Source organism: Medicago truncatula, chromosome 1 (genome assembly GCF_003473485.1).
Source record: "Medicago truncatula cultivar Jemalong A17 chromosome 1, MtrunA17r5.0-ANR, whole genome shotgun sequence".
In the NCBI taxonomy this organism is placed as follows: domain Eukaryota; kingdom Viridiplantae; phylum Streptophyta; class Magnoliopsida; order Fabales; family Fabaceae; genus Medicago; species Medicago truncatula.
The window spans coordinates 44,976,781-44,991,783 of record NC_053042.1 but is presented as its reverse complement, the minus strand read 5'-3'; the positions used below and the strand labels follow the sequence as shown (position 1 = coordinate 44,991,783).

Here is a 15,003-nt window from a genome sequence, read left to right as displayed (position 1 = left end):
TATATAACATAAATTATTTTTCTATCAATATAGTTTTTAAATTCTTTTATTTATCTGAACACATTTATTAAAAATAAATTTGCACAATTTTCAAAACAAAATTTCCACATTGAAATGTCAATGTTTTTCATACTCCTTCTGTTCCTTTTTAATTGTCTTATTTTGACATTTTACACAAATCAAGATAACAAATACTTTTACTACTTTTGAGACAACAAATTATCTTTTTCGTATAATAACCTTAATTATTTAATACTTCATTTCATATTTTTCTTCCTCTCCAATAAATATATAAAGGTAATATAGGTAAAATTACATTTAATGATAAATTGAATTTTGAAAACGACAGTTAATTAAAAACAAAAATTTTATGGAAAGGTGACGATAATAAAGGAACGGAGGGAGTATCATACGGCAACCAATGGATTATAAATTTGACCGAGCAAAAGGAGGTTGCAATTCTTTCATATGCTTATCCTATCAATTTAATAATGGATGCTTTTCATTGTCTACCTTGCCATACTATTCAATCCTCTCATTGTCTATTTTGCTACATCCTTAGCCAATAGCTGATAAGACTCAAGTACACGGCTAAACCGATTTTAGTGTACTGCTTTTGTTGTCAATTGTAAGCGAATTTTGATTTTTTAACTTCATTTAATTAATGATATATGCGATCTATATTATGGATTATATATATCATTAATTAAATTAATTTAAAAAGTTAAAATTTGTTTATAATTGACAACAGAGGGAGTAAAAGGTTTGTCTAATCCACATAAATCAATTACAACTACCGCTATCTATTGTTCATAAGTATAATGAAGGCTACCTAAATGGTTGGTTTTGCACAGAATATTAAAATAGTGGATATAACTCAATAATTATAATGAGAGACCAAAACGTTGATTTTAATCTACCTATGTTACTCATAAAAATTACAGGGCTTATTCATAATGAGAATATCAATTTTTGTAGAAAAATACTAAATCAGAGATACCGTCTACTTTCGCAATCCGTTATCAGATTTTAAACATGTAATTGTCTACTTTCGTAGTGCTTAACTACAAGTTTAAAATTTCATTTTCAAATTCAGTAAATCCTTAATTAATTAGAAAAGTTCTTTCGCTACTTACTAATAAAAAATCTAAATTATTCCAAGTCCAACACCATTTTCGCTCTTTCAACATGTAAACAGTGTTTCGATGTTTCTACTTTCGTAGTAAAACCTTAAGTTGAAAAACAGAATTTTCATAACATCAAAGTTATTCTCGTTACCATTTAACAAACATGTAATTTATATGAGTTCCATTGGTATAACGGTCCTCTCGTTCTTGACTCAATTAAACTACTTAGACATGGTAAAATAACATTCTAAAAAGGAGACTTTGATCCAAACACAACGGTGCAGCAACACAACAGTACAGAAGCAACATTGCAACAACACAACAATACAACATCATCAATAGAAATAATAAAAAGAACAATACTAAATACTTGAAATTGCATAAAACTATTTCTCTGATGAATTTTGTGTTCAAGGTAGCTTGGATGATTTTTCCCAAGTGTTTCCCTGCTATTTATAGGAAAAAACGCACTCAGAAAATTCCCCAAAACATGATGAAATCATGTGGAAGTGGGTTGGAATCGTGCAACGAGCAATTGAAAGAAATATGGAAAAATAGAGACTGGGCACCATGACGGGCGTCATGGATGATGACGGTCTTCCCGTCACAGACCCTTTCCACGTGTTCCTTAGGCCTTTGTCCTTTAGTTCTGACATCTGTCTTTCGAAAAGCGTTACGCCCGTCATGACTGGAGCCTGGCGCCCGTCACTCATGTGGCCTGGTCGTTGTAAGCAGGTTTATGTCCTTTTTCTTTCGTTTTCGCCTTTAACACCCAAATACCTGAAATGCAAACAAAATACCATCCAACAACCATACAAAATGCAATAAACTACTCTAAGACGAGTATGAATCGAGTTAAAAAATAGTGTATTTTGCATGTTATCAATATCCATGCGTTTTCAGTTTGCTTTCTCCACATTTGAGTATTGCTCTTTGTAAACTCATTGCAATGAATTACTCCCATTTTACAAGCACAAAGACATTATCCCCCAAATTATAAGAAAAAACTACTCCCCCCCGTTCATTAGTATTGGAATAGTTTACAAAAATCACGATATTAAGAAAATGGTTGGAGTAATAAATTTGTCTAAAAAAATACGTAACTATTAGTACTAAATTTCCCTTTATGCATAAATGTATTTAATATTGATTTTTCAAATTCCAAAATAATTGATAGTATTAATAAGGAATATAGTTAAAAAGATTAATAAATGTATTTAGAAATTTTTAGATGATTTTATATTTAGAGACAGACATTTTTTTATAAATATTCTTAGAATAGAAGGAGTATAATTCTGACCAATTTAAATTTGATGGTCCAAAATACCATAAATATATTGAGTTCTGTTTTCCAAAATATCTACTCAATTACCGTGAAATACTAGTTCCAACAAGGATTAGGTCACACAATGTTTTCATTAGACCATTAGTATTTTCAATATTGTACAACCGCAAACAATGACGGAAAAGAATTTAGGAGGTTCTAAGGAGGACAATTATTGTGTTTTTTTTTTTAAATACAAATTTTTTTTTTAAATTTTAAAATACAACATCATCGTTATATATGGTGTTATGAAATTCATTAACCCCGTAAATTTTGACAAATCTAGAAGCGAGTATAAAATACAATAATTTGACAATATCTAAAGTGGTTTGATTTTTTGTGATTAGGGTGGCAACTGTCCCTTATCTTCTCTCTAGTCTTGACTCTCTACCTAGTTCTGTCTTTTTTTTTTTGTTTTAATTAACTTTTTGGTTCTTAAAGAAAAATGACTTGAATAATTTGAAGTTCGGTTGGTATATAAATAAAATCCAACAAAAATTTATTTTAAACATAAATTAAAATATTAGTTTTCTTACCATAAATTAATATTTTTTGGTGGAACTCCTCTTAGCATTTTAGTTCAAACTAATTTTACTATGACGTCCAATAAAATTTGATTATTTGACATTTTTTTTAGGGAGACTATTTGACTTTATTTTAAAAGAGGCTAGGAAATGAGTTCATATTGGATGAGGATTAAACTTATTTTATACGGTCAGTGCATATCAATTAAATTGAGGAAGAAAATAGTTTGAGTTATCAAGAAAATTAGAATGAACAGAATGGAAGCATATCTTAGTCTCATGAATCTCATACTTTACACTTACACTTGCATTATTTTGCATTGCTTAGATCCCCTAAGTGCTAAAATGCTTGCTCTCCTCAATGATATTTTTACTTAGGCGGGTAATATTATTAGATTTAAGTGTAAATGATTAATCTTACATCGACTATTGTTGTGGGCGTTCAAGAGCTTGGCACGTGTATTAGTGTAAATGATTAATCTTACATTTTTTTTAAGAAATGTTTTACATGTTGTGTGACTGCTGGTTTTAATTCTTCATGGAGGTCTTCACGGCAGACTAATAATGTAGCAGATGCTGAAATAATTGGATGGAGGCTTTTTTTGTCAATAAATATGGGCTCTCAAGTTGGGAAAGTGTGGGGTATGGATTAGGTATTTTCTCTAGTTATGTGCTAATGACATTTTGAATCAATTTTGGGTTCTTGTTTGGTGTTTTAATTAGTCTCTGTCCATTTATTCTCTTGATTGTAGGATCAATAACAAGTGTCTTAAAAGATAGAAATAAATAAGTTATTAGTTATGAGTTTAATAAAGCTAAAGTTATGAGTTTAATAATTTATGAGTTTAATAAAGCTAAAGTTAATTTTTAAAGTTTTATATAACGAATGCACAATTTTTAAGATAAAATTTATTTATTAGATTTCTTATCAAATGTCTTTAGGATACTTGTTAGCATTTTCCTTATTTTATAAAAGAAATGACAAACTCATTAAAACTCGCATAAACAAGAACGACGTTCTTTTTCTTTTTTAAGCAACAACAACAAAAAGTTATTAGTTGAATTAGAGTTAAGATCTCCAATTTTACAACATCATCATGGTCAATTAAGCTACGACTTTACGGACAGATCAAACTCACGTTTTACCTTTCTATTTTGAGATTTGATACAATGTAATACTCGTACTTAATAATTAGGGCCGTCTCCGACAATTCGGAGGCCCTGTTGTAATCTTGACAATTTTAATTTAAAAAGTATTGGAAAAAAAATTCAACTCCATTTAGAGTAACAAATATATACGTTCTAGTTAAATATACAAGCAAATGGTTCAAACATAACTTTTACCCACAAACAAATAGACATTTACCTACGGACAATGTATAATTGAACATAACATAGTTGAATTCCGGACTTTTACTTATGGGAAAATAACATTTAGTGACAGATTTTGTCTGCAGGTACAATTTTTTTCTCTGTTTTTGTTTTTTTTCATATATAAGCCGGACTTTTACTTATTATTTCATTTAAACCGGACTTTTATCCATTATAATTTTTATAATAAGCTACGTAATAAAGACTACAATCCCTTTATTCCAATTTTTGTATATATATCAACTGGTTTTTTTTTTTTTTTTGAAAAAATATATACCTTCGTTTTTTTTTTACGAAACAAAATACTATTATTCTATTAGTGTTACTTTTTGTTTTATTTTTTTGAGGTAAGTGTTATTTTCTTTATTCTCTATTATTAGTATTACTCTATTAGTGCTACCTTTTTTTTGTTTTTGAGGTAAATGTTATTTTCTTTATAAAGTGGAAACACTTAAATGATAATAAATATAAGATAAAATTTTAGTGAATAAAATTTAATTTAATTTATAATACATAGGATATATTAAATTAATAAATTTAAATTATTTTTTTAAAGAAAAATTAGTTTACAAAATTACAAATACTTAAATTAATGATATAATTTTTATTATGAATTAAGAATACCCTTTATGTCATTTTACATTTATCGGCTAGTTAAACCGTTATTTTTACCAAACACTTCAATTAGCTTATCAGCTAAAAACTATCAGCTAACTTATCAGCTATCCGCTATTTTTACCAAACAGAGCCTAAAACACCATACTAGAACCCAAAATTGATTCAAAATGGCATTAGCACGTAAGCTAGAGAAAACCCATAATCCATGCCCCACACTTTCCCTAAAATTGACTAGTAAAATAATGTAAGCATAAATTGTGCAAATATATATTATCAACTAGTTATATGATGCAAAAGTGGGATAAGGTTTTGCTCTTGCACCCTTTAGTGTTCACCATTGTTGACTCATTAATTCACCATTGTTTGACATATATATTATTTTTTTTGAAACTTTGTGTTCAATAATATTTTTTTTGTCTGTGGGATCCATCAACATTTTTTTTTTTTTATGTAGACAAAATGGTAAGCATCATTAAAACTCACATAAACAACAACAAGATCCTTTGAGTTTTGAGTTAAGATCTCCAACTTAACAATATTAAAACCGTCAATTAAACTAGACTTTGGAGAACCATATTTTATCTTTCGAGATTTGGCACAACCATGTTCCGCTTAAGGTCTCTATTTTTGCTTGGAGGTTGCTGAAGAACCGTTTACCTTTAAGGCAAAATCTGGTGCATCGTGGTATCCTTCCAGCTACTGTTGCGGGCTGTTTGTTAGGGTGCGACGCTTTGGAGTCTTCTCAGTATTTATTCATCTCTTGTGATTATTATGGTTCATTGTGATCTCGGATTCGGTCTTGGCTTGGATCATTTGGAGTGACCGGAATCAAAGGTTGTTTACTAATATAGGTAGTTCCATTGATCAGTTGTTGGATAAAGTGAAACGACACTCTTTGTGTTGGCTAAAAGCTAGTAATATCGTTTTTGTTTTTGGTTATGATTTGTGGTGGTCAAGGCCCTTGGATTATTTGAGTCTTGCCTAAGTTTTGAAGGACATTGTATATCTGTAATTTTTTGGGCTCTCCTTAGTACACCTTGTACTGCGGAGAGTTTTCGGTTTGTTAATATATAAGTTTCATTTTTGTTTGTTCAAAAAAATAATACGTCTTTGTTTAATGTGCACGAATAAAATAATTCCTCATTATACACGAATATGTTTTTCATCGTTAAATCAAGAAGTCTTATGAGATCTCATTTGATACAATGGTGAATACTAAAGTGTACATGACCAAAACCTTATCTCACTTGCAATAAAAGGAAAAAACCTTATCTAATTTGTCCCTATATATTTACACAATTTATAATTACATTATTTTTTCAGTCAATTCTATAGTACAAAAGTGATACAAATCTTATATCATGCAAAAACCAGTTTTTATTATTGGATCAACAAATCTTATTATCAAACTAAATGCGATACTATGGTAAATAATATCTTTGTGCATAATGCAAAACAAAACCTAATTTACCTTGTAATATGTTTATATCAATAAAAATAAAAAATATACTTAAAAAAACAAGAGCATGACGCTCTATTCATGACATGAGGCTCTATTATTTTTGTTATTTGACGATGACGACTACATGCCACTCTGTCTAGAGTAGTGTCATGACAGAGGTACTTTATAATGGTATATCATATCATGGTCTGTACTTTATACTTTTTCCACGTTACTAGAGTAACTTTAACTGTCTCTCACCATAAAAAATAGTCATTTTAACCGTGATAAGTTTTATTTGTCACGTTTTTTTTCCCCTACGGGTACAAAACGTTACTTCCGTTTATTTAGAGAAAATATTCAATGGTTGAAAATATACGGTGATAAATAAAGATAAGAAGAGGACAAATTTGCGGGATAGAGGCACAATTGAACGGCTATTAGATTAATATTTGTGGAGGTAGGTAGAGGCACAGTTGAAGAGATACTGTTAGCATATTAGATAAAATTTTCAATGCAGGATTTGTAGCCAACAATCGTCAATCATCATATATACATGCACGTGATACATTATTTATGCACGTGATAAAAATTTTCATTTCTTTTTATTCAACATGTGATATCCATCTCCTTCGTTCTAGAATCGAATTCTACTTTTCATTAGGGATAAATTACCCCAATTCATCAAGGGCTGTGGTGCCGCCACTCAATGACAGAGGTAGGCCATGGCCACCCCATTAAAAATAGTAAAAATTAATTTTTTATACTTTAAATTATGAAAATACCCTCCATCTTCGATCCTAAGACCACTGTGCTGGCTTTTGTTTGTTTGCTGTTTGCTTAATTTCAATCATGATATGGTTATTGTTCTTCACTGTTCTATTCGTATTTGAATTACTTTGGTTCACTAGCTTGTTAAAAACGTGAAAAAATAACCATATTTTTGCTGGAACAATGTAAAAGAGATAATAGTAAATAATCTTAATAGCACTATATGATTTTAGATCACTCGGAGCACGTAAAGTATTACTTTAATTATTTATAAGTCATGAAATTTCATTTTTTATGATTGAGTTTATGCTTATTACAACTTAAACGTGTTGTATACAAAGTGGTTTATATATTTTTGTTTATTTTGATAGCAATCACCTCAAATTTTTTGATGTGACTTTGCCATTGATCAAGAGTAATGCAGATCTCATCAATTTTAACATGCGATAGAGGGAGTTATAAAAAAATTATCTTAGTCAAAATAGTTCAAATTATTAATGAAAATGACTAAATTGAACGTGGGACTGGGCGGGGACCAAAATGATTGAAAAGAAAACACATTCATTCTTCTTCTTCACGATCATTTCCAAACACTATTCCTCCTTCAATGTCATTAAGACATATCAAATGACCATAACCATTGCAAGCTTCTTCATTTAGGAATTTATGCCACTCATTGTCCATTGGGATTATGAAATGTTAACTTCTCTTTGATTCAAAATGGTCCCTCCAACCTAACAATCACCAACCAAACCTCATGTACTTTGAAATATCAACAAAAACCATTTTAATTTAAAAAATTAGTAAGAAACCCAAAAAAGTCTTAATAACAAAAACTGATTTAGAAAGAAGCAATACAAATTAGGGTCTTGCTGGGGCAATGGTTAAGGAAGTCAAAAGTAGCATGTTTGCATTGGTTTCAACAATATTTTGACTTTTAAAAAGTTAAATTAATCATTTTTTACCATTTTTCAATGCTATATTTCTATTTTTATCCCCTTATCCAATGCCCCAAGGACAATGGTTAGCATTCTCCTACGAATTATAGTACACCTCCAACTAACCCTATTCATAACAAGTTATGATTCTTAGACCCTTTTACTCACAAATTACCAGTTAAATTATATCATCATATAAAGAAATAAAAAAAGGCTTAAATATGATAATCGTCCTTGTAATTTGGGCCAGTTTTGATTTTCGTTCCGGTAAAAAAAAAACTTTGAAATACATCTCTATAAAAAAAATTTTGTTTGAAAAAGGTCCCTGACCCCACTTCATGTCTGATTTGGCATGTTATTCACCATGTGGCAGTTGCTGACTGTGCAACTTTTGTCACGTGGCAATCTACGTAATTAAAAAAATTTAAAATAAAATTCTGAACATTATTTTTTTTAATTTAAAAAATCTGAAAATAAATTTAAAAGTTAGAAGAATCCGGTTCTAACTCTTTAATATTTTGAAGAAAAAATAGTTGGGAATCGGATTATAAACCAACCAATTGAACATGATATCTGAGATTTTGATTTTGATGGCATTTCTTCTTCATTAGCCTTAATCTTGGACCAAATATGTTAGATAAATGAGTTTCAAGATCAAATGGTTCATGAAAAAATTGTCTTACATTTCTGGATTTTTAGGATAAGATTGCCATTTGCCAGGAAGAGTCACATGAAGATGAATGAATAGTGTTTCATTATCAAAATAATAAATTTTATAAAAAAGAAAGAAACAAATTAGGCATGTGAGGTTTCATTATCTTTCTTTGGTCCCTAAAGTACATGTCCTCTAATAGAAAGGTAGTAAGTACATGACAGAATGCAATTTTGGTATACAAGTACAGAATTTATAACCGTGCATGTTAATAAATTAGTTGGTGTTTTTTAGCAAATGCTCATAGAATAACTTGGTAAAAAACACTTTCATAAAAAGTGTCTTCTAGCATATATATATATATATATATATATATATATATATATATATATATATGAGGTTTGTTGGGATACACCCACTAGTTTTTATTAAGGTGTGTTTTAGCAAATATATAACTAAAAGGTTGCTAAATACACCTTAAGGTGAATGTTGTTAAAACACACATTCTAAGAAATAAGTGGGCGTATGTTAACAACTCCAATAGACATTTGCTAGGATATACCCACTTATTTTTTTGAAGGTGTGTTTTAGCAAGTTATAACTAAAAAGTAGTGAAATGCACCTTAAGGTGTAGCTTGCTAAAACACTCCCATATAAAAACTAGTGGGTGTTTTCTAGCAAATCCTTATATATATATATATAGTGTTGGACTGTAGAATAGTTGTCAATATAACACTTCTCTTTTCCATAGTTACATTAATGATTATTAATGATTTTGAGAGTTGTTAAGGATCAAAATGATTAACAAAGTGAAGGGTGAAGGATTAAATTGTGATTTTGTTTAAATTAGAATCTAATATGACAACACAACACATTACATTAAATTGTGTCTTTTAAAAATAAAAATCAATACGTTGATAGATTATATCGACATTGCATCACACATTTAGAAACTAAAATGATTAATTACAATTTTAAAATATATAATAGCAAATTGAAATTGACCAACAAATTGATTCAATTGATAAGAGATTTGGACCCTTTAAACAAATGATCACGAGTTAGATCCTTGACTTTTGCATATAGAGAAAATTCGAATGGAATGTGAGAATCTATTTGTATGCCCCATAAGTTTTTCGACGGAGATTAATCATTGTTAAACTACCGTGAAAATTTCATATCTATAACTTGATAAACCTAAAAAAAGCATTTTTTTTTTTGTTTTCCCCAAGTTCTCTTCTCTTGAGATAAATCTACTTTGATACACACTAAATATAAGTAGGGTTAGAATTCTAACATTGATTCGAAGATTGTGGGAGCCTAATCTCTTTGATTAGACTTAACTCTCGTTTATTATGTTATTTCACATATTTCTCTCATTATAATAAGTATTAAAGATTTCACAGTGTTGGTCAAGAGTACTTCATTGACAAAACACTAATTATTATATTGAATATTGAATAAAACAAGTAAATAATACCCTCCACTTGCTTACCCAAACAAAAGCAGTTAATGCAACAAAAATAACGAGTTACTGAACAGTACCTTTATCTCACTCTCTTCCTATATAATATGAGAAGTGGAGCACCTTTGTTACAAGCAAAGAGCAAGAAGTCCTTTGGGAGTGTAGCATCTATATATCCTGGTTGATTTCTTGTGCTTGAGAAAGGTAAGTTCTTACCTTACCTTACCTCTCATCTCTCTTTCCCATATTCAGATTTTGATGATAGTGTTTCCAATGCCATTAATTTATAATGTCAATATAGTATATGAATTAACTAAACCTGACCATATGTGATGTATAATGTACTATGCTTAAATTTTTGTGAAAATTTCTGCTCACATTATTATAATATTCAATATCATGAATTACTTATAAGTAATACAACAAATTAAAATTTCCTGTCTCCTTGGTGCTAACACATACTTTACTTGTCCTGATTTTTTTTCTTTCAGATATGGATTATGGTAGTGGTGCTATGCTCTTTTTGTTGACATGCATTGTCACATACTTTTTTGGTTCATTTCTTGGCAGAAGCAAAAAACCTAACTACAAGCTTCCACCTGGACCTTCCTTTTTCACTATCATGTCAAATGTTGTTGAATTGTACAACAAGCCACAACAAACACTTGCAGAATTTGCTAAGTTATATGGTCCTATTATGCGCATTAAGTTATGCACAGAAACTACCATAATCATCTCATCATCACATATGGCCAAAGAGATTCTTTTTACAAATGATTCATTGTTCACTGATAGATCTGTTCCTGATAACACAACAACTCATAATCACAACAATTTTAGCTTAGTTTTCCTCCCATTTTCACCTCTTTGGCAACATCTTAGGAAAATATGTCATAATAATTTATTCTCTACCAAGACTCTTGATGGAAGTCAAGAGCTTAGACGTAGGAAATTAAAAGATCTTCTAAATGATATGCATAAAAGCAGCATAACTGGTGAAGCTGTTGATGTTGGAAGAGCTGCTTTCAAGGCTTGCATTAATTTTTTGTCATATACTTTTGTGTCTCAAGATTTTGTTGAGAATTTAGATGATGAATATAAAAATATAGTGTCTACTCTATTAAGTGCTGTTGGAACACCAAATATTGCTGATCATTTCCCAGTGTTGAAGATTTTTGATCCACAAGGCATTAGAAGACACACTACTCTTTATGTTTCAAAAGTGTTCTATGCTTTGGATATCATAATTGACCAACGAATGAAGATGAGACAAAGTGAACAATATGTCTCAAAAAATGACATGCTAGACGCCTTGTTGGACATTTCCAAGGAAGATAACCAAAAGATGGATAAAAGACAGATTAAGCATCTACTACTTGTATGTTCTTTCACTCTCTATAACTATTTCTTTTTTATTAAGAAAAATACTTTTCACTAATGAAACATGTCACAATTTCACACAGCCGATTTTCAACATTTTTTCCCTATATTTGTGTGATCATACATGAGATTAATAATTTTTAGGGTCATGGTAGTAAAAAAAAGCAAGTTTTAAGTTGAAGACAACGTTTTTTACACTTTTGAGGAATTGATTACACAAGTTCCAATACAATACTATTATATTTGCTTCCTTAATCAAGGATCCGGTAGCATTTCCGTAATTTTTATATGGACACAAAGATTTAAACACATCTTTTGGACACATTCCCAAAATAGAAAGAAAAAATTAATAATAATATGTATTTTTATGACATGTGTGACCAAATATATAATGTGTCCACACAAGAATTACTCGCTTGAGATCTTTACTTAACATGTTATTGTTGTAATTTTAATAGGATTTGCTTGTGGCGGGAACGGAAACATCGGCATATGGATTAGAAAGGGCAATGAGCGAAGTAGTACGCCATCCAGAGGTTATGTCAAAAGCAAAGAAGGAATTAGAGGAAACCATTGGATTAGGCAAACCAATTGAGGAATCAGATATTGATAGGCTTCCATACTTGAATGCAGTGATAAAAGAGAGTTTACGTTTACACCCTCCAGCTCCAATGTTACTTCCTAGGAAAGCAAGGGTAGATGTGGAAATAGCAGGTTACACAATTCCAAAAGGTGCACAAGTTCTGATCAATGAATGGGCTATTGGTAGAACAGACATATGGGATGATGCTCATTTGTTTTCACCAGAAAGATTTTTGGGTTCTGAAATTGATGTCAAAGGTCGACATTTTAAGCTTACACCGTTCGGCAGTGGAAGACGTATATGTCCTGGCTCACCACTTGCTGTTAGGATGTTGCATTTGATGTTGGGATCATTGATTAACTCCTTTGATTGGAAACTTGAAAATAATATGGAACCAAAGGACATGAACTTGGACAAACAACTAAGAGCTATTCCAGTTGCATTAAATAAAGTATATTAAGTAATTAACTTGATGAATAATCTCTTTGTGTAACACCTCTATTAAGGGGTGCATTTATCTTTCGTTATTTAATTTGCTCTAAGCCTATTTAGTTTGTTGCATGTGTCGGCTTAAGTGCCTCCCAGAGTTTTGAAGCCTTTGTATGGGGATGTAAAATATGTATGGCTTCACGAATAAAATTTCATTGTTTCTCTATTTACATATTTTTCTGTTGTTTTGTTTCCATATTGATATACTTAGATATTTCAGTGTGTGTCCTCGTAAACTTGACTCAGTTGATAGAGACAATGCATAATATATGCAAGGTCTGGTTTCGAACCGCGAACAAAAAAAAAAAAGATATTTCAGTGTGATATTTTGAAAGTATATTTTAGATGCTTTTTAGGGATTCTTCCAATTCCATCTTGAAGACAATTTCTTGTCGACTAGAATCAATTTCTTATCTTGTAGTATCTTATCCTTACTGGGGGAACTCGGGGGACCGTCCACATCGAGGCTAGAACAACCACACAAGCAAGAGAGACGCCACACTCTTTACCAAAAACCTTAAGGCAATGGGTTTATGGGTCCTTTTACTTATAAGGTGTTCAACCTTTACTGTTTTATCCGATGTGGGACATATAACTCACACTTGCACAGAACAACATGGTTTACTTTCAATTTCAAGTATGAGAAGTCTTCAAAGGCAGCGCAAAATGACTTCACCCCGTGAACAAGCTAAAGCTTGAAAGGAACAAGATGCAAGGTTTCACTATAAAAACGTACACAACTCTTGAGGAAATAGCAAGATGCATACTTAATTTCACTCTGACCCCTCAATTTTACAATTGTGCGATTTTAGTCCTTCAAGTTTAAAATGTGATCATTTAACATGATTCTTTTTTGCATTTATGTATATTTTGATAAATTGTGACCAAAAAACACTTACGTGACTAATTTTGATGACGTTGCATTTCTAAGTGTTGCTAATGTAAGAAATAACATTTTTTTAGAAATAAAAAAAGAGGAAGAGGAAATCACTCATTTTTCTTCCTCCTTCCATCTCCACATCAAACTTCAATTCTTTTTTTCTCATTGTTCAAATTGGTTTTGTCAGAATACCAATTGAATTTATTTTAAATTGACACAATACTTCTTACTCTTTTTAAAGCAAATATTCGGACTTGTTTGATTTTTTTTTGAGGAGTAGTCAAGGCAAGGTTAAGGTTATTGAATTGGCATCACCATAAATTTAGAGTTAAGGTGGAGAATTGTCGAGTTTTGACTCAAAACTTGATGTTGGAAGTCTTGCAAGATTGTGACACCATTTGGAGAAATCGTGTCACGATTTGGTGATGCTAGAGCATGTTTTAGTTCATCAAAAATTGTTGCATGATTTTGCCTGCGAGAGCATGTTACACAAAATTTTGCCTGTGGCATGATTCAAATTTTGTGGTGATGCTAATTTAACTATCAACCACGTTGGTCCTTAACCTTGCCTTGACCATTCCTCAAGACAAAACCGATCAAGTCTAAATCCTCGCTTGAACCCTGATCTATACACCGACCTCCACTTGCATCCAACCACCCTCGGTAGTTCCACAAATTTTCAAGTCTGATTCCTCACCTTGCATCCAACTACACTTTGTAGTTACACAAGCTTCCATCCTTACCTCTTCAAACCTCGGAATGCCTTCTGCCCTCTTGAAGATCCTTGCATCCAACTACACCAGGAATTTTAGGTAGTTCCGCTAGTCCACAACATAACCTCTTTAGCTCTCCGTAGTGATCAAATTCGTCCTTCTAGACATTCACTTGCCTCTAATTACCCTTGGTCTTGTAAGGTAATTGATAAAAGTTTTATAATTCAGCCATAGATCAGTGGATACAAGGTATAGCATATCTAACAAGGAAGGAAGAAGAATTTGTGTACCTTGAATTATGTTGAAGGATAACTGTCATGAGAGGAATGACTACCCTCATTCCGTCTAGGTTTGCACCATGCTGGTCAGAATGTCTAACCGTCTAATGGGATGACGTTTAAATAGCTAAACGGCTGAGGGCAGGGACCTCTCATCAGGCTTAGCTAAATGGTCCAACCCATCACGGTCCATTTAAAAAGAATAGACCAATCATACATATTCATCAACTAATTAATGCTTAACATAATAGACCATAATTTATATTATAACATTTTATAATAATAATTGATTATTGTCAATCCATAATTGATTAATTAAATAATTAATCCAACAATCTCCCACTTGGATGACAATACTCAATTACTAAAAGAATATAAAGTTTAAATTTTAAAATATATGTATTGTCAAAGCACTAATTCGAAAGAGAAGTAAACTTTAATACTGTAGA

At 31.0% G+C, this 15,003-nt stretch overlaps 1 protein-coding gene across 1 annotated transcript; it reads left to right on the top strand.

Moving 5' to 3' along the window:
* Positions 1-10,293: 10,293 nt before the first annotated feature.
* Positions 10,294-12,857, top strand: LOC25484883 (geraniol 8-hydroxylase). Its single transcript, XM_013613894.3, has 3 exons — positions 10,294-10,435; positions 10,723-11,609; positions 12,070-12,857. Exons 2-3 carry the CDS (start codon positions 10,725-10,727, stop codon positions 12,652-12,654), a joined length of 1,470 nt encoding a protein of 489 aa, XP_013469348.2. The 5' UTR covers positions 10,294-10,435; positions 10,723-10,724; the 3' UTR covers positions 12,655-12,857.
* The last annotated feature ends 2,146 nt before the right edge of the window (positions 12,858-15,003 follow it).

What these genes read in the sequence shown, in the direction of transcription:
- LOC25484883 (XM_013613894.3), top strand. Translation starts at nt 10,725, where the DNA reads ATGGATTATGGTAGTGGTGCTATGCTCTTTTTGTTGACATGCATTGTC. An exon ending in AGATTAAGCATCTACTACTT is followed by an intron (nt 11,610 to 12,069) that starts GTATGTTCTTTC and finishes TAATTTTAATAG; the next exon opens with GATTTGCTTGTGGCGGGAAC.